Source organism: Ovis canadensis, chromosome 15, assembly GCF_042477335.2.
Source record: "Ovis canadensis isolate MfBH-ARS-UI-01 breed Bighorn chromosome 15, ARS-UI_OviCan_v2, whole genome shotgun sequence".
Lineage (NCBI taxonomy): Eukaryota > Metazoa > Chordata > Mammalia > Artiodactyla > Bovidae > Ovis > Ovis canadensis.
This window is the reverse complement of record NC_091259.1, coordinates 24,140,847-24,167,492: the sequence shown is the minus strand read 5'-3', so window position 1 is coordinate 24,167,492 and position 26,646 is coordinate 24,140,847. Positions and strand designations below refer to the sequence as shown.

At 38.9% G+C, this 26,646-nt stretch overlaps 1 protein-coding gene across 1 annotated transcript in view; it reads right to left on the bottom strand.

Annotated features, from left to right (window-relative positions):
* The window catches only part of GUCY1A2 (guanylate cyclase 1 soluble subunit alpha 2), a 468,086-nt gene that overhangs the window by 364,832 nt on the left and 76,608 nt on the right, over positions 1 to 26,646 (bottom strand). Inside the window, exon 3 of the mRNA XM_069554938.1 lies at positions 15,998 to 16,119. Coding sequence (XP_069411039.1) covers positions 15,998 to 16,119 — 122 coding nt within the window. The remainder of the gene's footprint in view (positions 1 to 15,997; positions 16,120 to 26,646) is intronic.

The window sequence follows — 26,646 nt, the reverse complement described above, 5'->3', positions numbered from 1 at the left end:
AAAGAAAAACACCAATACAGTATACTGACACATATATATGGAATTTAGAAAGGTGGTAATGATGACCCTGTATGTGAGACAGCAAAAGAGACACAGATGTATAGAACGGACTTTTGGACTGTGAGGGAGAGGGAGAGGGTGGGATGATTTGGGAGAATGGCATTGAAACATGTATACTATCATGTAAGAAACAAAGCGCCAGTCTATGTTTGATACAAGATACAGAATGCTTGGGGCTGGTGCACAGGGATGATCCAGAGAGATGATAGGGGGTGGGAGGTGGGAGGGGGATTCCGAATTTGGAGCTCGTATACACCCGTGGCTGATTCATGTCAATATATGGCAAAACCAATACAGTACTATAAGGTAAAATAAAGTAAAAATAAAATTTTAAAAAATTAAGGAACTTACTCCAGTTCACACAACTAGTATGTTCTCATAACTATGTAGTCTGGCTCTAATCTTTGCTCAAAATTACTACATAATAATATCATTATTAAATCAGTTAATAAAACAGTTCCCTTCCAGTCACCTTAACCCTAATATCTCATTGAAATACTGACACTATTTACTTCTAATGTACTTTTTTTAAAATATAAATTTATTTTAATTGGAGGTTAATTACTTTACAATACTGTATTGGTTTTGCCATACATCATAAAAGAGAAAACTGATCAGTTACCAAGTTACAGTAACAAGAACTATATTGAACTAGATTCAACATCCTATGATAAATCACATAAAAATACATATAAAAGAATATGAAGAAAATCTGAACCACTTTGCTGTACAGCAGTAATTAACACAAGACTGTAAATCAATTATACTTCAATAAAACATAAATTAAATAAAACATTGCCTCCCCCAAAAGAACTATATTGGAAGAATTAATGTATTGCTATCAATTTTAATTTGTCAATAAAATGATATGTGTTTATTACATCAACTAGCTCTCCAATATGCTAAATGTGTTAATTATATTCTAATTCACTAAATAACTACATGTTTTAGAGTTATTCTAAGAAAACCCTCAGGTAATCTTAATCCTAAAGTTATGCTAACTCATTACAGTATTATGGCCAACTAAAAAGCTGCTAACTGCACAGTCCAAATCACATTAAAACCAAAAAACAAAAGTGTATACAAGTTAACATACAAGCAATAAACTATTGCTTATATAAAAACAAGTGAAAATAAAAACGTCTCATGTCAGCTAGTGATTCTGGAAGCAGTGGCACTTTATAGGGAATCAGATTTCATAGTATTTCAGAGTCCCTGATACCATGAAAATATTGTGAGGCCTATGCACCAGAAGTCATCTTCTATATCCTCTTCATTAGCATTTTCCCAAGTAATCCCAAGAAAACGTTACTCAAATACTGACTTTAAATCGCACCACATTTTAGAGACAATAAATCCCCACTCTAACAGAAAATAGAAATAGAAAAAAAATTCAATGAATATTCTTTCACAATTCATGTCCTTCATTAATTATTTTGAGAGAAAATGCACTTAGCAAAGGCAGAATAAAGCCAAACTTTTAATATTTTAATAAGCTTATTAAATTACCTTAGATCTCTCATTTATATCTGATATCTATCCTACTGAGGAATGACTATCCTACTCCATCTACACATCTATATTTTATGGCTCTTGGCATTCTACAATGTAACACCCAGAACCCTTATAATAGTATCAAAACCTTTTAAAACTGAGTATCAAAGCCTCATGTTGTTATTGCTGTTGTTTCATCTCCAAGTTGCATACAATTCTTTGTGACCCCATGGACTGTAGCCCACCAGGTTCCTCTTGTCCATGGATTCTTCAAGCAAGAATACTGTAGTGGGTTGCCATTTCCTTTTCTGAAATCCTCATAATCCTCATTTATTTTAAATTGTACTACACTAAGGGAGCTAAATTATCCTTTTCCCTTAAGTCTCCCTATTCAATTCTGCCTTCCTTTCCTCAAGATTACCCAAATCGAAGATACACGATCATGTGGCAACATTTCAGCATAAAGTACAGTACAGATCCTTTAATGCTTCATCACAGACACTTCATTATACCAATAAACTGTTACAATTTTCAAGAAAATACTCAGTGCTGTACTTCATAAGACTATAAGCACATTTTATACTTAATTTGAGCTAAAAAATGCACATCATAGCTGGAAAGGTTTCCATTTTTCAGACAACTAAAATTGGAAGATCGGGGAGAGACAGGATGGCAGAGGAGTAGGTGGATGTGGAGTACATCTCTTTCCACAAATGCACCAGGAATACACCTTAAGATGCAGAAGATCTCTCAAAACATCACTGAGAGTGGGCAGGAGTCCCTGAACACAGGTAAGAAATATATAGATCAGTGCAAAACTTAGTAGGACAAAGGAGGGAAGGGCAAAAGAGGAGAGTGAACAGGACTGGACCTGCACCCAGAGGTGAGGGAACAGAAGCAGGGGTCAGATCCCCACATGGGGGCAACTGTTTGAGACAGAGGAGAAGCATTTGAGGCTGTTGGAAAGTGAAGCGGCTGATCTGTGACAGTCAGAATGGAGAACCACACAGACTATCCTTGGTGCAGCCCTACATACTCTGGACAGGAACACAAGTCCCCTGGAATGCACAGTGGCTAGGAGCTGGACTATATGGATTGGAGAGCAATCCCAGGGTGAAGTCTACTGTTGACTGTGGAAAGATGGCCCAAAGGGACATGAGGGAGGAGACTGTGCTGGGGAATGCCTTTGGAGGAAAACCGAGCAGCCACGGGGGGAAGGTGATACTGCTGACTCACACAAGGGGGTGGAGCCATCACTGTAGCCTCTCTCTCCCCACATCACTCCAGAACTGGCAGCTGACTAAGAGAGAAAGACATCAGAGAGGGTAGCCCTTTAAATGCCTGATGCACTGAGCAATAGAGAAGGACCCCCACCAGAGAGGTCATTTGAATACCAGCTGCCAGAAGCTAGAAAAAGACGCTAATAGTCCCATAACTTCTGCATCTGAGGCAGCCAGCATACCTGCACACTTGACGCCACCAGAGTCTGTCCTGCAATCCAAGCGGCAATACAACTCCACACTCAAATCTTCAGTGGGGCAGAGCTGCCAGAGGCTAGAAAAAATACTAATAACACAGCATCTCCTATACCAATGGCCACCGGCTCCCCTGTGTACCTGGCACTGTGAGGGTCCCCATGATCCAAGCAGCTGTGCCACCTCCATGCTTGATCCCACTGAGACAGAGATGCCAGAGGCTAGAAAAAAACCCTAAGAGTACTATATTTCATGCTCCCTTGGCCACTGCCTCCCCTGCATACGTGGTGCTGCCAGAGTCTCTGTGATCCAAGCAGCTGCTCCACACCCAGCCCTCACTAGGGCAGACCCAAGTCCTCCAGAGAAGCCTCAGGAGCAAACTCCTGTGGATGACCCACATGCAGAGGTGGGTGGGGATAAAACCACAATTGAAACCCAGGGGCAGTGTGGCTAAGGAGGAGGGCTGAAAATCTTCCCAAAACCTATACAAGATGCAGATTAAATCCACATGATTAATTTAGGCAGAGTGTCTATGGAATATTTAAAAGAACAATGAGAGTTCCCACAAAAGAAAACACACTAACTCTGGCAGCTGTGGACATTGGAAGCAAAAATATGCAAGATTAGGACCAGATTAGAGTCTGAGCTGTCCCCACAATAGGTCAAGAGACTAGGCCCATATTGGAGGACATCCTAGGGAGGTGAAGATGGACTGTGACTCAGGGTGAGGTAAAGGACATGGACAGCTCAGATACAAGAAAAACATTTATTATTATGCTTATATTTTGATTTGTTCTGAATTTTTTTTCTCTGATGCTGTGCTTGTTGGTTTTATTACTACTATGAACTCTATTTAAGCTTTTGAAAGTTTTTTAATCACACTTTTTATGTCCTTATATATTTTTACTGCTGTGTTGTCTTTTTGAGGTCCTGTTGGTGGTGGGGGGGTGGGGAGTTCTGTCTTTTTAAAACTTTTGGTTTGGTTGGTTTTGGTTTTTGTTTTTCTTACTGTTCTTTACTTGCTGTAGTTTTCTTTAACACATATAAATCTTTTATATGTACTTCTATTTAACTTTGTTTTCTTATTTTTTTCCTATTCTTGATTTTCTCTTTTTTTCCCACCATGTTTGTTATTTTGTTTTCTCTGCTTTATTCTCTAGTTGGCACTCTGCATTACTTTCATTTTCTGGTTTGTGCTTTAGTTAATTTTGTTTTTAACTGAGCAATATCATTTTTGGTTTCCTTTGCTCACCAGGTCACTATCTTGTACGTTCTTTTCTTTGAACTGCTTTGGTTTTGCTCGTGTATGTGTATGGGTATGTGTTTATGCTCCTTGGTTTTGTTCCTATTTGTCTGATTTTGTGTTTACTATTTGTCCTGGTTTGCTTTTGTTTCTTGTTTTGTTTTGTATTTTTGTATGTTTGTTTTAATCCCTTTTAATTCCATAACAAATGGCTTTTGTAATAATAATAAATGTTTTTCTCTTATCTCAGCTGTCAGTGTTCTTTCCCTCACTATGAGTCACAGTCCCCGTCTGCCTCCCTAGGATGTCCTCCAATAGTGACCTGTCTCTTGACCTATTGTAGAGACAGCTCAGACTCTAATCTGGCCCTACTTCTGCATGTTTTTGCCTCCAATGTCCACAGCTGCCAGAGTTAGTGTGTTTTCTTTTGTGGGAACTCTCATTGTCCTTTTATATATTTCATAGACACAGAGTCTGTCTAATTAATCATGTGGATTTAATCTGCATCTTGTACAGCTGTTGGGAAGATATCAGATACCAGGCCTGAGTCTTTGGAGTAGGAGCGCTTAGTCCAGGACACTAGACGGCCAGAGAACTCTTGACTCCATGGAGTATTAATTAGTGAGAACTACCACAAAGGCCTCCATGTGTATCCAAGACCAAGAATCACTCCCCTGCTGGCAGGGGAGGACACCAGTGCAGGACCCTTCACCCAGACAAAAAAAAACAACAAAAAAAAACAAAGCCAATCATCCTCAGAAAGGCTTCCCAAAGACATATCAAAACATAGCACTCACACACCCCTGCCCATCAGAGGAAAAAATAAATAAATAAACCTCAACTTCTCCCACCAGAACACAGGCACAAGACCCTCCCAACACGAAATCTACACAAACCACTGGATGAACCTCGCCCATTGAAGGCAGCAACCAAAAGCAATAAGGAATGTGACCCTAAAGACTGGAAAAAGGAGACCTCAAACACAGTAACTTAGAAAAATGAAAAGAGAAATATTTTGCAAAAGAAATACAAGGTAAAAACTCACAAGATCAAATAAATGAAGAGGAAAAAGGCAAACTATCTGATAAAGAATTCAAAGTAAAGATAGTAAAGATGATCCAAAACTTTGAAAATAGAATGGAGAAAATGCAAGAATCAATTAACACATTTAACAAGGAAAGAAAAGAAATCAAGAATAAACAGGTGAACAATACAACTACTAAAATTAAAAATACTCTAGAAGGAATCATTACCAGAATAACTGAGGCAGAAAAATGAAAAAGTGAGCTGGAAGACAAAATGGTGGATAGAACTGCTGAAGAGCAAAATAAATGAAAGAAAATGAAAAGAAGATAGTCTCAGAAACTCCTGGAACAATATTAAATTGAATTGCATTCAAATTAAAGGGGTCCCAGAAGAAGAAGAGAAAAAGAAAGGGCATGAAAAAATTCTTGAAGAGATTAGAGTCAAAAACTTCCCTATCATGGAAAAGGAAATAGTCAATCAAATCCAAGAGACACAAACAGTCCCATATATGATAAACCCAAAAAGAAACACTCCAAGGCACATACTAATCAAACTAAGATTAAACAAAAAGAAAGAATACTAAAAGAAGCATGAGAAAAGCAACAAACAAGGGAAACTCCATGTGATTAACAGCTGATCTTTCAGCAGAAACTCTGAAGGCCAGAAGGGAATGGCAGGATATATTTAAAGTACTGAAAAGGAAAAATCTGCATCCAAGATTACTCTAACTGGCAAGGATCTCATTCAAAATTGATGGAGAAAACAAAAGCTTTACAGACAAGCAAAAGTTAAAAGAATTTAGCACCACCAAACCAGCATTACAACAAATGTTAAAGGGAATTCTATAGGCAAGATATACAAGAGAAGGAAAAGATCTACAAAAATAAACCCAAAACTATTAAGAACAAGCTAACAGAAGCATATGTATCTATAATTTCTTAAAGTGTATACTGATTAATTTAGTCACCCAGAGCCAGACATTCTGAAGTGTGAACTCAAGCAGGCCTTAAGAAGCACTGCTGTTAATAAAGCTAGTGGCTGCAATGAAATCCAAGCAAAACTATTCAAATCCCTAAAAGATGATGCCATCAAAGTTTTGCAATCATTATGTCAACAAATCTGGAAGACTCAGCAGTGGCCACAGGATTGAAAGAGATCAATCCTCATCCCAGTTCCCAAGAAGGATAGTACCAAAGAATGTGCTAATCATCGGACAACTGCACTCATCTCCCATGCTAGTAAAGTCATGATTAAACTCTTGCATGCTAGGCTTCAGCATTACGTAAACCAAGAATTTCCAGATGTCCAAGCTGTTTTAGAAAAGGAAGAGGAACTAGAGATCAAATTGCCAACATTCACTGGCTTATAGAGAAAGCAAGGGAATTTCAGAAAAACATCTGTTTCATCAACTGCAGTAAAGCCTTTGTGTGGATCATGACAAACTGTGGAAAGATCCTAGAGAGATGGAAATACTAGACCATCTCACTTGTCTTCTGAGAGACCTGTATATGGGTCAAGAACCAAAAGTCAGAACCCTATATGGAACAACTGACTGGTTCAGGATTTAGAAAAGAGTACAACAGAGCTGTCTTCTGTCACCCTGTTTGTTTAACCTATATGCTGACCACATAACCAGAAATGCTGGGCTGGATGAGTTATAAGCTGGAATCAAGACAGGTGGAAGAAACATCAACAACCTCAGATATGTGGATGATACTACTGTAATGGCAGAAAGTGAAGAGGAACTAAAGAGCCTCTTGATGAGGGTGAAGGAGGAGAGTGAAAGAGCCAGCTTAAAACTAAATATTAAAAAAAACTAAGATCATGGCATACAGTCCCATTCCTGCACATCAAACATAAGGGGAAAGGTGGAAGTAGTGTCTGATTTCCTCTTCTTGGGCTCCAAAATCACTGTGGACAGTGACTGCAGCCATGAAATTAGAAGATGACTGCTTCTTGGAAGGAAAGCAACAACAAACCTAGACAGTGTGTTGAAAAGCAGAGACATCACTCTGCTGACAAAGGTCCATAGAGTCAAGGCTATGGTCTTCCCAGTGGTCACATGTGGTTGGGAGAGCTGGACCATAAAGAAGGCAGAATACCAAAGAATTGATGTCTTCTAACTGAAGTGCTGGAGATGACTTCTGAAAGTCCCTTGGACAGAAAGAGATCAAACCAGTCAATCTTCAGGGAGATCAACCCTGGATATTCACTGGAAGGACTGATTCTAAAGCTGTAGCTCTGGTATTTTGGTCATATGATGTGAACAGCTGACTCACTGGAAAAGTCCCTGATGCTGGGAAAAATTGAGGGCAAAGGAGAGGAGGGCATCAGAGGATCAGATGGCTTGATAGCATCACCAATGCAATGAACATGAACTTGGGAAAACTCCAGGAGATGGTGAGGGACAGGGAGGCCTGGCATGCCACAGTACTTGGGGTCACAAAGAGTTGGACATGACTGAACAACAATAACAACAAATTGGTTAAACACGCCAACCAAAAGACACAGACTGGCTGAACTGATACAAAAAAAAAAAAAGACCCATATATGTGCTGTCTAAAGAGACTCACTTCAGACCTAGAGACACATACAGACTGAAGGTGAGAAGATGGAAAGAGATACTCCATGCACATGGAAATCAAAAGAAAGCTGGAGTAGTAATTCTCATATTGGACAAAATAGACCTTAAAAGAAAGAATACTATAAGAGATAAGGAAGAACACTACATACTGATCAAGAGATGAACCCAGAAGATATAACAATTGTAAATATTTATGCACTCAATATAGGAGCACCTTGATATATAAGGCAAACACTAACATACATAAAAGGGGAAATTGACAGTAACACAACAAAAGCAGGGGACTTTAACACCCCACTTGCACCAATGGACAGATCATCAAAACAGAAAATTAATGGCATACAAGCCTTAAACGTCACACTATAACAGATGGACCTCATTGATACTTCAGGACATTCCATCCAAATGAAGAATACATTTTCTTCTCAAATGAAAATGGAACATTCTCCAGGATAGACCACTTCTTGGGTCACAAATCAAGCTTCATTAAATTTAAGAAAATTGAAATCATAACAAGCATCTATTCAGACCACAATATTATGAGACTAGATATCAATTACAGGATTAAAAAAAACTGTAAAAAAAACAAAAAAAACATCGAGATTAAACAATATGCTTCAAAATAATGAACAGGTTACTGAAGAAATAAAAAGGAAAATCAAAAAACTATTAGAAACAAATGACAAAGAAAACATGATGACTCAAAGCCTATGGGATGCAAAAAAAAAAAAGCAGTTCTAAGAAAGAAACTTATAGAAATACAATTTTACCTCAGGAAATAAGAAAAACATCAAATAGAGAACCTAACTTTACACCTAAAACAACTGGAAAAAGAAAAACAAAAAAATCCCCAAAGTTAGTAGAAGGAAATAAATCATAAAGATCAGAGCTGAAATAAATGAAAAATGAAGGAAACAATTAAGATTAATAAAACTAAAAGCTGGCTCTTTAAGAAGATAAATAAAATTGACAAACCATTAGCCAGACTTATCATGAAAAAAGAGAGAGGAAACAAATCAACAAAATTAGATGAAATAGGTGAGGTTACAACAGAAAATGCAGAAATATAAAGGATCAAAAGAGACTATTAGGAGCAACTATATGCCAATAAAATGGACAATCTGAAAGAAATGGACAGATTCTTAGAAAAGTTCAACCTTCCAAGAGTGAACCAGGAAGAAATAGAAACTATGAACAAGCCAATCACAAGTACTGAAGTCAAAACTATAATGAAAAATCTGCCTCCCACCAAAAAAAAAAAAAAAAAAAGCCCAGATGGCTTCACAGGTGAACTCTATCAAACACTTTGAGAAGAGTTGATGCCTATGCTTCTGAAACTCTTCTGAGAATTTGAGAGAAAGGAACACTTCCAAACTCATTCTATAAAGACACCATCACCCTGATACCCAAAACAGATGAAGACATCACACACACACAAAATTATAGGTCAATATTACTGATGAACAGAGGTGCAAAAGTTCTCAACAAAATTCTAGCAAACAGAACTCAACAACACCTTAAAAAGATCTTACACTATTATGAAGTTGGGTTTATCCCAGGGATGCAAGGATTCTTCAACATAAGTAAATGAATCACTGTGATACACCATATTAAAAGATAAAATCACATATTAAAAGATAAAATCACATGACCATTTCAATCAGAACTATCAGCTGGGGCAATCCGAGAAGAAAAATAAATAAAAGGAATCCATATTGGAAAAGAAGAAAAACTCTCACTGTTTACAGACTACATGATACTATGTATAGAAAACTGTGAAGATACTGTCATAAAACTACTAGAGCTAATTTTGGGGCTTCCCTGGTGGCTCAGCTGGTGAAGAATTCACCTGCAATGCAGGAGACCCCAGTTTGATCCCTCAGTTGGGAAGATCGCCCCACTCTAGTATCCTTGGGCTTCTCTGGTGGCTCAGATGGTAAAGAATCTACCTGCAAGGTGGGAGACCTGGGTTCGATCCCTGAATTGGGAAGATCCCCTGGAGAAGGGAAAGGCTACCTACTGCAGTATTCTTGCCTAGACAATTCCATAGACAGAAGAGCATGGTAGGCTACAGTCCATGTGGTCGCAAAGAGTCAGATACAACTGAGCAACTTTACTCACTTCACTAATCAGTGAATTTAGTAAAGTCTCAGAATACAAAATCAATACACAGAAATCACTTGCATTCCTATACACTAACAACAAAAATCAGAAAGAGAAATTAAGGAATCAATCCTATTTACCACTGTGCAAAAAGAATAAAATATCTAGGAATAAACCTACATAAAGAGACAAAAGCTGTACACAGAAAACTATGACATTGATGAAAGAAATCAAAGATGACATAAACAGATAGAGAGATATTTCATGTTCCTGGGTTGGAAGAAGTAATATTACAAAAATGATGATACTACCCAATGCAACCTACAAATTCAATGCAATCCCTATCAAATTACAAATGGCATTTTTCACATAACTAGAACAAAACATTTCACAATTTGTATGGAAAAACAAAAGACCATGAATAGCCAAAGAAATCTTGAGAAAGAAGGATGGAAATGGAAGAATCATTCTTTGACTTCAGACTACACTACAAAGCTATAGTCATTAAGACAATATGATACTGGCACAAAAACAGAAACAAAGACCAATGAAACAAGATAGAAAACCCACAGATAAACCCACACACCTATGGGAAACTTATCTTTAACAAAAGAAGCAATAATATACAATGAAGAAAAGATTATCTCTTCAATAAGTGGTGCTGGAAAAACTGGACAGCTATGTGGTAAGAGAATGAAATTAGAACACTTTTTAACACCAAACAGAAAAATAAACTCAAAATGGATTAAAGACTTAAGTGCAAGACTAGAAACTAAAAAACTCTTAGAGGAAAATATGGGCAAAATATTCTATGATATAAATCACAGAAAGATTCTCTATGATGCATCTCCTACAGTAATGGAAATAAAAACAAAAATAGATAAGTGGGACCTAAACTTAAGAGCTTTGGCAGAGTCATGAAAACTATAAACAAGATGAAAAGATATGAGAGAAAGGCAAAAGACAATAATAATGGTAGAAAATAATAGCAAATGAAATAACTGACAAAGGATTAATCTCCAAAATACAGAAGCAGCTCATGGTGGGCTGCAGTCAATGGGGTTGCGAATAGTCAGACAGGACTGAGCGACTTCACTTTCACTTTTCACTTTCATGCGCTGGAGAAGGAAATGGCAACCCACTCTTGCCTAGAGAATCCCAAGGACAGTGGAGCCTGGTGGGCTGCCATCTGTGTGGTCGCACAGAGACGAACACAACTGAAGCAACTTAGCAGCAGCAGCAGCATGCAACTCAATACCAGACCAACAAACAATCTGATGAAAAAGGGCACAGAAGACCTCAACAGACATCTCTCCAAAGAAGACATACAGATGGCTAATAAACACATCAAAAGATGCTCAACATTGTTCATTATTAGAGAAATTCAAATCAAAACTATAATGAGGTATCACCTCATGCAAGTCAAAATGGCCATCATCAAAAAAATCTGCAAACAATAAATGCTGGCGAGGGTGTGGAGAGAAGGCAACCCGCCTGCATTGTTAGTGGGAATGTAAATTGGCACAACCACTATGGAAAACAGTATAGAGATTCCTTAAAAAACTAGGAATAAAACTATCATATGATCCATTAATCCCACTATTGGGCATATACCCTGAGAAAAGCAAAATCAAAAAAGACACATGAACCCCAATGTTCATTGCAGCACTATTTACAATAGCTAGAACATGGAAGCAACCTAGATGTCCATTGACAGATGAAAGGATATAGAAGCTATAGTATATAAACACAATGGAATATTACTCAGCCATGAAAAGGAATGCATTTGAGTCCATTCTAATGAGGTGGATGAACTTAGAACCTATTATACAAAGTGAACTAAGTCAGAAAGGAGAAGGTAATGGCACCCCACTCCAGTAATCTTGCCTGGAAAATCCCATGGACGGAGGAGCCTGATAGGCTGTAGTCCATGGGGTCACAAAGAGTCGGACACTTACTGAGCAACTTCACTTTCACTTTTCACTTTCATGCATTGCAGAAGGAAATGGCAACCCACTCCAGTGTTCTTGCCTGAAGAATACCAGGGATGGTAGAGCCTGGTGGGCTGCCATCTGTCGGGTCGCACAGAGTCAGACACAACTGAAGCGACTTAACAGTAGCAGCAAGTCAGAAAAACAAACATCATATATTAATGCATATATATGGAATCTAGGTAGATGGTACTAATGAACCTATTTGCAGGGCAGCAATGGAGACACAGACATGTGGACTTGTGGACAGGGTAAGGGGAAAGGAGAGAGTTGGACAGATGGGGAGAGTAGCATGGAAACACACACTACCACACGTAAAATAGATACCTGGTGGGAATTTGCTGTACAACTCAGGAACTCAGACTGGGTTCTCTGACAACCTAGAGAGGTGGCATGGGGTGAGAGGTGGGAGGGAGGTTGAAGAGGGAGAGAACATGTATACCTATGGCTGATTCATGTTGATGTATGGCAGAAACCGAGACAATAATATAAAGCAATTATCCTTCAATCAAAAACAAATTTAGTGAAAAGTAAATAAAATCATACACCTTGGTATGCAAATTATTTACTAAATAAAGCAATACTTTTAAGACTTCTAAAAGCCTCCAGTAGGGAGGGCATTGTTCACAACTATCTCTCTTTAAATATCCTTTTTACAGAGTTTAAAGCCTCTTTAGATGACTTTATTATATCACAGTGAATACCAGAGTATCAAAATAAGGACTAGTCTGTATAGTATCCCTAATTTATAAATAATGAGACAATATAACAAAAACTAGCTTCTAAGTCAACAAAGGAAAATCAATGGCAAAAATGTTGATGTCTAGAAATAGTTCTTGCCCATTACTGAGGGTATAAACCACTCTGGAATGGGCACATTTCCAGGGAGTCCTAGGGAAGAAGCAATGGAAAAATGAATGACAGAGGCGTAACTGGTCCTCTGCAACGATCTTTCTCCTTCTCTTCAGGTTTCTCTTTTTATACCATGCTAGTCACTAATCTCAAACTTTAACCTGAAGAGCAAGTAAATGGTCAAACTAGAGTTTATACCAAGTCAATAGAGATGGTCATTTTGAAAGGACAAAAAAAAATTGCTACTCTGATCATATTTTCTGACATATGACTTTAAACGTTTATTATGACATGTGAAATATAAGCAACATTCATATGAGTGAACAAACACAATTCTAGTCTCTACCATGTGTGTGTATTCATCACTCAGTCTTGTCTGACTCTGCAACCCCATGGACTATAGCCTGCCAGGCTCCTCTGTCCATGGAATTCTCTAGGCAAGAATACAGGAGTGGGTTGCCATGCCTTTCTCCAGGGGATCTTCCTGCCCCAGAGATCAAACCTGGGTTGTTATCTGGTTGTACCAGGTAACAACATTTTTCTTTAGTTGAAACTCTATTTCTCCATGTTAAACTCTCCAACTCAAAACAGGTTCATTTTCTTTATGGTATTTTTCTTTCCAACGAGTTAATCAGTTCTTACCTTTGCATAATCATTGCACAAGAGACTTTAAATGTAATTTTTTAAAAAGGTAAGATCTAAGCAAACCAAGATTAACCCATACTTCAGTGACTTGTTAAAAATAAAGCTTTCATTGAATATGACTAGTAAAGCTGCTAACTTTGTCTTTAGTCTATATTTCAAGAATTATGAAAGGACATTATTCAAGAGAACAGCTACAGCTTAGGCACATGCCATCATCTAGTGAACGGGTCCGTCATCTACAAGATTGTGCTTTATGCATTTTGAGAACTACCCATCATTGCTTACAGGGAAAAAAATCAGACTTAATATCTCTCTTTTAGAAAAACCTAATGGCAATGAAAATCTAAACGCTGTTACATAGCCCTTTTCTAAATTATACTTACTTATTTAAAAACTACTCCTTCCAATACCATCAGGCAGCATACTTCCTATGTTGTTTTCACTCACTAACTTGATCTACCTCATGGCAACTTCTGAAAGGCAACTAACCTGAGCTAGGCCTACAGTAACACCTATGTGTGTGTGCTCAGTCGCTTCAGTCACGTCTGACTTTTTGCAACTCTATGGACTATAGGCCCAGAGAAGGCAATGGCACCCCACTCCAGTACTCTTGCCTGGAAAATCCCACGGATAGAGGAGCCTGGTAGGCTGCAGTCCATGGGGTCGTTAAGAGTCAGACACAACTGAGTGACTTCACTTTCACTTTTCACTTTCACTTCGGACTGTAGGCCTGGAGAAGGAAATGGCAACCCACTCAAGTGTTCTTGCCTGGAAAATCCCAGGGACAGGGAGCCTGGTGGGCTGCTGTCTATGGGGTCGCACAGAGTTGGACACGACTGAAGTGACTTAGCAGCAGCAGCATGGACTGTAGCCCACCAGGCTCTTCTGTGGGCTACAGAAGTGGGACACCATTTCACCCCATTCATTCAAAAGGGATGGTACGGGGAGGGAGGAGGGTGGGGGGCTCAGGATGGGGAACACGTGTATACCTGTGGTGGATTCATGTTGACGTATGGCAAAACCAATACAATATTGTAAAGTAATTAACCTCCAATTAATTACTTTACAATATTAATACATAAATATAATTACTTTATAATATTAATAAATAAACTTATATTTTAAAAATCACAGTGCATCCAAAGTAATTGATATTGCTTATGAGAGAGTCCTAGGAAATAAAGAATCAGAAAACTATAAACAGTTCTTGGGTGATACCCAACCCCCTCCCACTCTCAACCCTTATCTTCTCCAATAATAATGTTTGTCTGGGTAGCATTTCACCCATGCAGTTGCACTAAGATTGACATAAGTAAATCTTTGGCCTTCCTTTTCACTGCCCAATACTGTCTTGGACAAGCCACCTAGAACTCTATGCTTCCCTCACAAAAGTTTCATATTCTTATTATAATATTCTATGTTTAAGAAAGTTACCCAGGAAGAAAATGTAGTCAGTGTGTAGCTGTAGTCCCAGTTTGAGTGTTAAAGCTAGGTATGCCTCTATTATGTTTAGAAAACTCTGATAAACTCATGAGCTGAGGTCACTTGAAATCTGTTTGTAGGAGGGACTCAGATGTCTCCAAGGAAAGCACTTACCCTAAAGGGAAAGAAAGGGAAGCAAGTTTTCCCTAGTCTCCAAAATCTGATTCTGAAAGAGAGGTGATTCTGAGTTTTGAACGGAGTCAGTCACTAAGATTTGTTTTTCCCCACTACCACTCCCCACAACTCCAAGGATTTCTGTCTGAGTCATAAGGCAAAAAGACAATGCAAAAAATACTGAAAGAGGTTTATTCCCCCCCCTCCAAAAAAACTCTGTAAGATATCAGAGCAAAAGGTATTCCTGCTATGTTATCTACTTTGCATATAATAAAATGTAGCTCTCACACACCAAGAACTTCAGATCACAAGACAGTACATCTCACTTACGGTACCTTATGGCCGCATGAATCAGTGCAGTATAAGAGTAATCCTTATCATGGTGGGAACTTCTAAAAACAGCCCTCTGTCATAAATATTAGTATTTTCAAGATAGACACTCCTCAACAAGTAGGACACAGAGACTTCCATAGATGACCTGCTTTACTGCCTTTGAGTTGCAGAGCCTACTATGAGTACATGTGAACCACCCTCCAGCACCAACCAGGCTTTCCAGAAATAGTGAAATAAATAAGAATAAAGCAAAGGCTTTGAGAAAAGAGGAAGATCTCCAGTTTCAACTGAGAGTTAGAGCCAGAGAAATATGGATTATAGGAGGCTAATAATACTAACATATGAATATCTGGAAAAGTATACCTGGAATGTGTTTTTAATGTAATATTTTCCAATCTCTGAGTAAATGGCATGCAGGTAATTTTCATTTAAACATCATCAGAAGTATTGAAATTAAATCACTTAAAGACAAGGTCTTGGTCTCAGTTCACCAGAGTCTTCAAATCTCTCTTCAGTGAAACTGAAACACTCTTTTCCTTTCCTCTCCTCCCCTCACTCATTCTCTCTCAATCTTATAAATATATAGTTACTATACCGAGTACATTAGCAGTACACTGAAGAATTCCTGAGACCTCTTCAATGTCCTCTTTGTTGGAATGGTCTGCATAGGAGCATCTGTTAGAGATATTGTAGAAATTCTTTTCTGTATCCCTATAACTAAGAAGAAAACAAAATTAGCATATGGAGAAATTTTTCAAAACCTCTGCAAATGCATTCCTATATATACACATAAGCATACGTAGTTTATACTCTTGGCTTGATAATATTTGAAAATCACTGAAACTTTAAAACATAATATCTGGCATAACCCACCAGTAATATCAGCATAAGGAATGTGGACCTGGAACCTGAAGCAATTATTAATAAGAAAACAACATGTAAAAAAAATGGTGAGAACCCGAAAATATATCAGATTGTATAGCTAATGTTTCTTTACTTGAGTCCTCTGCAGACACTGGCAATTTGTTTCTACAATGAATTTTCCTGGAAAAAGAGTAATTAACCGTGATAATTTGCATTGGCACTAACTGAGTTGAAAGTAAACACATCTTAACTTCTATCACAGTCAAGAAGATAGAAGTATGGTGCATGGATAACAAGCAAACAAAGTGTTCGGTCTCTGACAGAATTTGAATCACAGTCTTACCTTTATCTGTGAGACTTTGGGCAACTTATATAACCTCTGTTAGTCTAATTTTCCTCCTTATAAAATGGAGGTAACTCCTAAATTTCTTATGAGGACTGAAAGATAAAATGCCTGCGTTGACTGAAACTTTTCCAGTTTCCTTTGAATTAAAGCTAAGGCACCAAAGCTGCGGACAATAGTAATCAGGGTCAAATGCCCTAATGTTCCAAAAGATTAGCCGAGAAGACCAGACATCACCTTCAGAAATTAAGAAGTGACTAAATGTCACTACCACCTCATCACCAGCATACAAAAGCAAAGGAATAGGAACAGTTTGAAAGAAAATAATCAGAAGAATGAGTTAAAATAATTAGGAGAGTACAGCTGTTCTCCCCATCACACCCTCATACAAACACAAGTAAAAGAGAGAAAGAGAATGTTCCCTGCAGAAACCCAGTTGGTGAAAGAGGGATCCACTCTGATAGAGACTGAGGGTTAAGTATCTCATTCCTCATTAAATATCTGCTGACATGGTGGAATTTCTGAACATCCTAATATATCTGAACAGGAGAAGAAGATACCAGAGAGACTTATCCAGGGAAAACAGAACCAAACTGGGACTAGCCTACAATCCTACCATTTGATAAGGTAGAAAAATACAAGTTTCTCAAGAGTTAGGGAAATATCACTAAAGAAAGGTTAGCTGGGGGTGTCCCATCCTTATTGTTTTCCCATTCTAGAAGCTGCAGCCTGGGGCAGGAATACCACTAGCAAGACCGTGGAATGAAATCCACAGAGCCAAGAACCAGGGAATCTGAAGCAGTAAAGGCAGAGCCTATATACATATCTCACTGAGGGCATCACAGCCAAGAGAGGATTATTACAACCACCAGTGTGCCGGGGTCCAGCCCCGGTGGATCCAGGGTGATTCGAAGGTGGGGGGACGGAGTCGGCGTCTTTGGAAAAATACATATTTAATCACAGATATAGAGAGATTAGGAATGGATAGTGTAGTAGGAAGATTAGTGGAGAAAAGGAGGCTGAGTAACTTGGATTACGTGGAATAGCATCCATGCTCCAGATGGGAATTCAGCCAGAAAAACGGGAGCAAGAAAGAAGCGACATGGGGGAATCAGTCTTTCCGGAAACTGATCCCATTTCTTTATTTTTGGGTTTGCTTATATACCTTTTGTTACACATAGGGATGAATACAGAGTCACGTGGGGGTCAGCAGTCCTGACCTTTGTCAAAATCAGGTGTTCACATAAATGTATATTAAAAAAAAGGTCTTAGGGATATTACATCATCTTCTGGCCATGAGTGAGACCTGCTGACATTTTATGATCCTTTCTTTCTGATAACCAAAAAACTTATTTTTTCCAAGGGTGTTTTTTCTTAAACCAGGCACCACCCTCCAAATAAAGTTACATTCCTATAGGGTGAGGGTGTAGTGAGTTACAAGCAAGAAAGGAATTTATTTAACCCAAGGTTACCATGATTAGTCTTAAAGGTTAATACTTATTTATCCTATATGCTTAAAGGTTAATACTTATTTCTTCCTATATGCTAGTTATATTCATTATAAGAGTAGGGAACATGGAGATTTAGCAGCAAACATCAGCCCAACAAATGAAAATCCTTTCACCAATGCTCCCCTTAAGATCTATTTAGTCTTAAGATATGATAAAGCTACATTTTTACATAGCAAGGACACAGTGATATATAACAAAGTACAGTGATCTATTACAAAAGAGAAAATCCATTAACTCAAAAAGTCTAGTATTGCTAACATCAAAAACTACCATATTTCCTTTGCTATATTCCAAATACATTGATTAATATATTCCCAGGTGCCTAAGGATATAGAGGCCTGGCGGCAATTATTGACTCAAACAGAAGAAAAAGTCCTATGCTAATTAAGACTCTCAAAATACTCCAAAACTCTCTGTGCTGTTTATGGTTGAGAGGTAGTAAACAATCATGTGCCTAGTGGCGGCAGTAAGGATAATCCTGTCACACAAGCTAGTCTGTCAGCAGAGAGGTTTGACCTGAGACATCCTTGTCCCACCCAGAGCAGGGAATTAGCAGCAATTATTGACACAACAAATGAAGAGACCCTTCACCAATATAATTCCTAACCAACTATACTAATAATTTCTAACTCCCCAAAAGAATTTGCCTTTAGTAAGTCTAAAACATCTCGTGCCTCTCAGGTTAGGAGGCTGTAGACAATCACATGTGGCCGGACGAACCTATACAGGTGGGCTAGATAACCTTCAGAGGAGTCCGTAAGCTGAAACACTCTTGTCACGCCCAGGAATTTTTATCGCCTTGGAGCTGCACGTTTACTCCTTCTCCGAGAGAAACGGTTATGGGGGAGAGCCCCCCGTAAAGTCAGAGGTGTAGGTGAGAGCATAAAACAGACTCTGGTTTTGGGGTTAGATGCTCGGGAACAGGGGGTTTCCTGAGGCTTGATCACGCCTTTGCGTATGCCAAGCCTCCTTCCTCATGACCTTTGCCATGGGCGGAATTCCTCACGCTGGCCCCCGGCAAGTGAAATAAACAAAGGTTCTACTATTTTCCATTTTATTCATGCCTTTCCAGGTGGCTCAGTGCTAAAGAATACAGGAGACACATGTTTGATCCCTGGATGTGGAATATCCCCTGGAGGGGATCTGGCATCCCACTCTAGTATTCTTGCCTGGAAAATCCCATGGACAAAGGAAAGAGTCAGACATGACTGAGTGACTAAGTACGATATAACACATCAGAAGAGAAAAGGAATCAGAAAAGATTGGCCTAAAGCAGAGGATTTAATAATACATGACATCACCTCTACATTGGATTCCAAGTTTCTCAGGCCAAGGACTGACCCAGGCAGAGAGGGACAGAGAATTAGATAGGATATGAGACTGAAGATTTGATTTGGTCTGGAGTATACTTCATATTCCCTGAAATTACTTGGAAAACAGAGCAATCTTCTTCCAATCTAGTATCAAAGAGGACTTATTCTAGCATGTTTGAAATGATTGGAGGGAAAAGATAAAAGGGCTTAATGTTTGTTCACCTCACTAAGATTAGAGTCCAGTAAACCAGTTAAGCAAAATGCTTACTACAGTTTCTAGAATGCAGAAATTACTCAGTAAAAGGTGGAATGGGGAGCACGGTCATTAAATGCAGACAAATACAGGTTGATTTTTTAAATCAAACTCCACCATTTTAATGAGTGACTTTAAACAAAATATTTATTCTCAAAATCTTGATTTCCTCATCTTAAAAAAATGAACTTAATACAATGATCCTATGAATTAGATTGTTAGTATTAAATAAAATACAAAATACAATACCCCATTTGTGTGTGCTTAGTCATGTCCAACTCTTTGTGATCCTTTGGACTGTAGCCCGCCAGGTTCCTCTGTCCATGGGATTATCCAGGCAAGAATACTGGATTGGGTTGCCATTTCTTCCTCCAAGGGATCTTCCCAACCCAGGGATTAAACCAGCCCAGGGATTGAACCTGTGCCTCCTGCGTTGGCAGGTGGATTGGTTACCACTGAGCCACTGGGGAAGCCAATAAAGCACCCCGTATATTACTCCAAAAACAGAGAGCACTCAGTAAATATTATCTTTTATTCAACTTACTGTTTTTGTTCAGTAAGATACATTGTCTATGTAAATACATCAAAAAGAAGCTAGATGACTTTTTAGATAAAATAATGTACAGCCACAAAATCTGACCATGACAAACTTATGATATTGATATGATATTAAGTAATATCACTAAAGTTAGTTAGAATAATCAGGGTTAACTCACCCTTACTTTCACTTCTAATATTCTACAGAAACTACTGCAGCTTAATCTTTATTCAAGGGAAGAGAAGAGTTGGCTCATTAGAAAAGACCCTGATTCTGAGAAAGACTGAGGGTAGGAAAAGGCAGCAAGAGAGGACGAGATTGTTGGATGGCATCATCAACTCAATGGACCTGAGTTTGAGCAAACTCCGGGAGAGAGTGGAGGACAGGGAAGCCTGGCGTGCTGCAGTCCATGGGGTCATAAAGAGTCAGACATGACTGAGTGACTGAAAAACAATAATCCACTATATACATACCTCTGTGTACATACCATTAAGGTACAACTTATTCATTTATTCACACTTCTCCCCTTCCACTCCCCAACAAAAACTGTTAGTTCCTCCTATATACCAAGCATTTACAAAGATACAATTACATATAATAGAAGTAAACAAGATAAATAACGAAATAAAGAGATAAGATAATATAAGCTAATGATAAGGACTATAAAAAGAGATAATATAGAATAATGTAGTAGAAAATCCTTGGGGTAGAGATTGAGGACTACTTCAGATTGACTGTCATTTCTTCCTCAGGATATAAGATTTAAACACAGACTTACCTGTATAAAGAATAATCCATGCAAACATTTGAGGATAGAGCATTTCAGGAATATGAAATTGTATGTGCAAAAGCCTTGAGGCTAAGCAAACTTGGCATAGTAGAGAAACAAACAGAAGGCTGGAAATGGCTTGAGCAGACTGAAATGTGAAAAGTAGAATACTATGAAATCAGAGGGGTAAGCAGAGGCCCAGATCACAGGAAGAGCTCAGATTTTATTCTATGACAGTACATTATTGTACGGTTTTTAATGGATTCAAAACATGACCCCTGAACCAGCTGCATCAGAATCAGAAAGATCCCCTGGAGAAGGTAATGGCAACCTACTCCAGTATTCTTGCCTGGAGAATTCCATGGACAGGGGACCCGGTGGGTTGCCGTCCATGGAGTAACAAAGAGTCAGACACGACTGAGTGACTAACACTTTCACTTTCAGACATGCTTAATCAGAAACTAGAGGAGTAGAAACCAGAAAACTATTAACAGGGTGGAACCTCTCTCTCAGAGACGATGGTGACAGTGGAGATTAAAAGAGGTGAAGATTTATTACACTGCATGAATAAATTATATAAGCAGTTATTCTCTCAACTTGAATGATGTCTATGAATAAATAAATGAACAAATGAATGAATAAGTTAAGGCATAGAAGAAATGTTTAAGGATAAAGTCACTGAAGTACTGAGAGGTTATTTTACTTCCTAACAAGAGCCTCTATCAGCTATTCCCTCCCAGTCCTCCATCTGTCTGATCCTTTGAACATGATCCTTTGAATGCTCACTGCATTCAAGTCTAGGTCTCACAGACTAAAAAAGCCTTAGACAGTTCCTATGGGCCACTGGTATTTTAAAAATTCGTTGAGGAGCAAGATTGTACAATCCTAGAGCTCTGATAAAGAGCACAGATCCAAAGGCAGAATATCAAAACAGAGAAAAAGAAGGATAGGAAGGTTAGCAGTTAGAGACTGAACTAAAAATTAAAAAGAAAATGGCTAACTCCTACTCTCTGTTATCCACTTTGATTCCTCATCCCAATCCAAGGCACCTAAAAACTGAATTACTTCAGCTGCGTAGACTAGCTTTAGGCAAAGCACAATTTCAGAAATTAGGGAGGGAGATTGGTTCAAGACAGTGGAATAGAAGGATGTGTGCTCATCTTCTTCTGCAAGAGCACCAAAATAGCTGTTTAACAAACATTGACAGGAGAATGCTGGAACCCACACACACACAAAGATATTCCATATCCAAAATTAAAGAAGAAGCCACAATCAGACGGTAAAAGGAATGTAAACACAATAAAATCAAACCCTATGTTTGCCAAGTGGGTGACCAGCAATCTCAAGAACAATAATATCAAGGAAGTTCTCCCACTGTTGTGAAGGTTCTGTGCCTCATATCAGGCTTCCCAGCCTGGGGATCTGGCAAACAGACTGGGAATCCTCAGGGAATCTGACTTTGAAGACTAGTGGGATTTGATTACAGGACTTGCACAGGACCGGGGGAAATAGAAACTCTACTCTTGGAGGGCACAAACAAAACCCTGTGTGCACTAGGACCCAGGGGAAAGGAACAGTGACACAACTGGAGACTGAGTCAGGTCAACCTGTGAGTGTTTGAGGACCTCCTGCAGAAACATGGGTCAGAAGTGGCCTGCCATGGGGACAGGGGCACTGGTAGCAGCAGTCCTGGGAGATGCATCATGTCATAAGTCCTCATGGAGGTTGCCATTAGCCCTACCATAAAGCCTCCAGAATCCAGAACTGGGTGGCCTCAGGTCAAACAACTAACTAAACCCACCTATCAGAAGACAATAGGATTAAAGCTTTATTGACCAAGGCCCTGCCCACCAGAGAATGACCCTGTTTTCCCCACACCCAACCCTCCATCAGGAAGCTTGCACAAATCTTTTATCCTCATCCACCAGAGGGCAGACAGAAGAAACAAGAACGACAAGCCCACAGTCTGAAGAACTAATACCGCAATCACAGAAAGCTAACCAAAATGAAAAGAAATAGAATTATGTTCCAGATGAAGGAAAAAGATAAATCCCCAGAAAAACAACTAAATGAAGTGGAGATGGGCAACTTTCCAGAAAAACTATTCAGATTAATGATAGTGAACACGATCTAGGATCTCTATAAAAGAGTGGAGAATATGCAAAAAAATGTTTACCAAACATTTCTAAAGAACAAAGAAACAGAGATAAACAATAACTTCAGTTCAGTTTGGTTCAGTCGCTCAGTTGTTTCCGACTCTTTGCAACCCCATGAATCATAGCACGCCAGGCCTTCCTGTCCATCACCAACTCCCGGAGTCTACTCAAACTCATGTCCATCAAGTCGGTGATGCCATCCAGCCATCTCATCCTCTGTCATCCCCTTCTCCTCCTGCCCCCAATTCCTCTCGGCATCATGGTCTTTTCCAATGAGTCAACTCTTCACATGAAGTGGTCAAAGTATTGGAGTTTCAGCTATAGCATCAGTCCTTCCAATGAACATCCAGGACTGATCTCCTTTAGGATGGACTGCTTGGATCTCCTTGCAGTCCAAGGGACTCACAACAGTCTTCTCCAACACCACAGTTCAAAAGCATCAATTCTTTGGCACTCAGCTTTCTTCACAGTCCAACTCTCACATCCATACATGACCACTGGAAAAACAATAGCCTTGACTAGACGGACATTTGTTGGCAAAGTAATACGTCTTCTTTTTAATATGCTGTCTAGGTTGGACATAACTTTCCTCCCAAAGAGTAAACGTCTTGTAATTTCATGGCTACAGTGACCATCTCCAGTGATTTTGGAGCCCAAAAAAAAAAAATAAAGTCTGACACTGTTTCCATTGTTTCCCCATCTATTTCCCATGAAGTGATGGGACCAGATGCCAGGATCTTAGTTTTCTGAATGTTGAGCTTTAAGCCAACTTTTTCACTCTCCTCTTTCACTTTCATCAAGATGCTTTTTAGTTCCTCTTCACTTTCTGCCATAAGGGTGGTGTCATCTGCATAACTGAGGTTATTGATATTTCTCCCAGCAATCTTGATTCCAGCTTGTGCTTCTTCCAGTCCAGCGTTTCTCATGATGTACTCTGCATAGAAGTTAAATAAGCAGGGTGACAATATACAGCCTTGACGTACTCCTTTTTCTATTTGGAACCAGTCTGTTGTTCCATGTCCAGTTCTAACTGTTGCTTTCTGACCTGCATATAGGTTTCTCAAGAGACAGGTCAGGTGGTCTGGTATTCCCTTCTCTCTCAGAATTTTCCACAGTTTATTGTGATCCACACAGTCAAAGGCTTTGGCATAGTCAATAAAGCAGAAATAGATGTTTTCTGGAATTCTCTTGCCTTTTCCATGATCCAGCAGATGTTGGCCATTTGATCTCTGGTTCCTCTGCCTTTTCTAAAACCAGCTTGAATGTCTGGAAGTTCATGGTTCACGTATTGCTGAAGCCTGGCTTCAAGAATTTTGAGCATTACTGTACTAGCATGTAAGATGAGTGCAATTGTGAGGTAGTTTGAGCATTCTTTGGCATTGCCTTTCTTTGGGACTGGAATAAAAACTGACCTTTTCCAGTTCTGTGGCCACTGCTGAGTTTTCCAAATGTGCTGGCATATTGAGTGCAGCACTTTCGCAGCATTATCTTTCAGGATTTGAAAGAGCTCCACTGGAAATCCATCACCTCTACTAGTTTTGTTAGTAGTGATGCTTTCTAAGGCCTGCTTGACTTCACATTCCAGGATGTCTGGCTCTAGGTGAGTGATCACACCATCATGATTATTTGGGTCGGGAAGCTCTTTTTTGTACAGTTCTTCTGTGTATTCTTGCCACCTCTTCTTAATATCTTCTGCTTCTGTTAGGTCCCTACCATTTCTGTCCTTTATCAAGCCCATCTTTACATGAAATGTTCCCTTGGTATTTCTAATTTTCTTGAAGAGATCTCTAGTCTTTCCCATTCTAGTGTTTTCCTCTATTTCTTTGCATTGATCGCTGAGGAAGGCTTTCTTATCTCGCCTTGCTATTCTTTGGAACACTGCATTCAAATGGAAATATCTTTCCTTTTCTCCTTTGCTTTTCACTTCTCTTCTTTTCACAGCTATTTATAAGGCCTCCCCAGACAGCCATTTTGCTTTTTGCATTTCTTTTCCATGGGGATGGTCTTGATCCCTGTCTCCTGTACAATGTCATGAACCTCTGTCCATAGTTCATCAGGCACTCTGTCTATCAGATCTAGTACCTTAAATCTATTTCTCATTTCCACTGTATAATCATAAGGGATTTGATTTACATCATACTTGAATGGTCTAGTGGTTTTCCCTACTTTCTTCAACACTGCTGCTACTGCTAAGTTGCTTTAGTCGTGTCCAACTCTGTGTGACCCCATAGATGGCAAGCCACCAGGCTCCCTCGTCCCTGGGATTCTTCAGGCAAGAACACTGGAATGGGTTGCCATTTCCTTCTCCAAAGCATGAAAGTCAAAAGTGAAAGTGAAGTCGCTCAGTCGTGTCCGACTCCTAGCGACCGCATGGGCTGCAGCCCACCAGGCTCCTCTGTCCATGGGATTTGCCAGGCAAGAGTACTGGAGTGGGGTGCCATTGCCTTCTTCGTTCAAGGAATCAAAAGTAGAATAACTGAAGCAGAATAATGGATATTGGACCTGGAGGACAGAATGGTGGAAATCACTGCTACAAAACAGAATATATAAAAAGAGTGTGAAAAGAAATGAAGACAGCCTAAGAGAACTCTGGGACATTAAACACACCAACATTCACATTATAAAGGTCCCAGAGGAGAAGATAGAGAGAAAGAACATGAGAAAATAATTGAAGAGGATAATAGTTGAAAACTCCCCCAACATGAGAAAAGAAATAGTTAACCAATTCAAGGAAGGGCAGAGAGTTCCAGGCAGGAAAAACCCGAGGAACACAGCAAAACACATAGTAATCAAAGTGACAAAAATTAAATAAAGACAAAGATAGAGTATTAAAAGCAACAAGAGAAAAAGACAAATAACACACAAGAGAAATCCCAGGTGGTTATCTCAAGCTGATTTCTCAATGGAAAGTCTACAAGCCAGAAGGGAATGGCATGATATATTCCAAGTGATGAAAGGAAGAAACTACAACCAAGACTACTCTACCAATTAAGACTCTTAATAAGATCTGATGGAGAAATAAAAGCTTTGCAGACATACAAAAATTAATTCAGCACCACTAAAACAGTTTTACAATAAATGCTAAAGGAACTTCTCTATGCAGTAAACACAAAAGAAGAAAAAGTTCTACCAACAATAAACCCAAAACAATTGACAAAATTGTAAGAGGATCATACATATCAATTATTTCCTTAAACATAAATGGATTAAATGCACCAACCAAAAGACATAGATTGGCTGGATGGATATAAAAACAAGACCCATATATATGTTGTCTACCAGAGAACCACCTCAGACCTATGGACACTTATAGACTAAAAATAACAGTATGGGAGAAGGTATTTCATGTAAATGTAAATCATAAGAAGGCTAAAGTAGCAATACTCACACCAGACAAAATAGACTTTAAAATAAAAACTGTTATAACAGACAAAGGACACTATATAATGATCAAAGGTTCAATTCAAGAGAAGATATAACAATTCTAAATATGCATG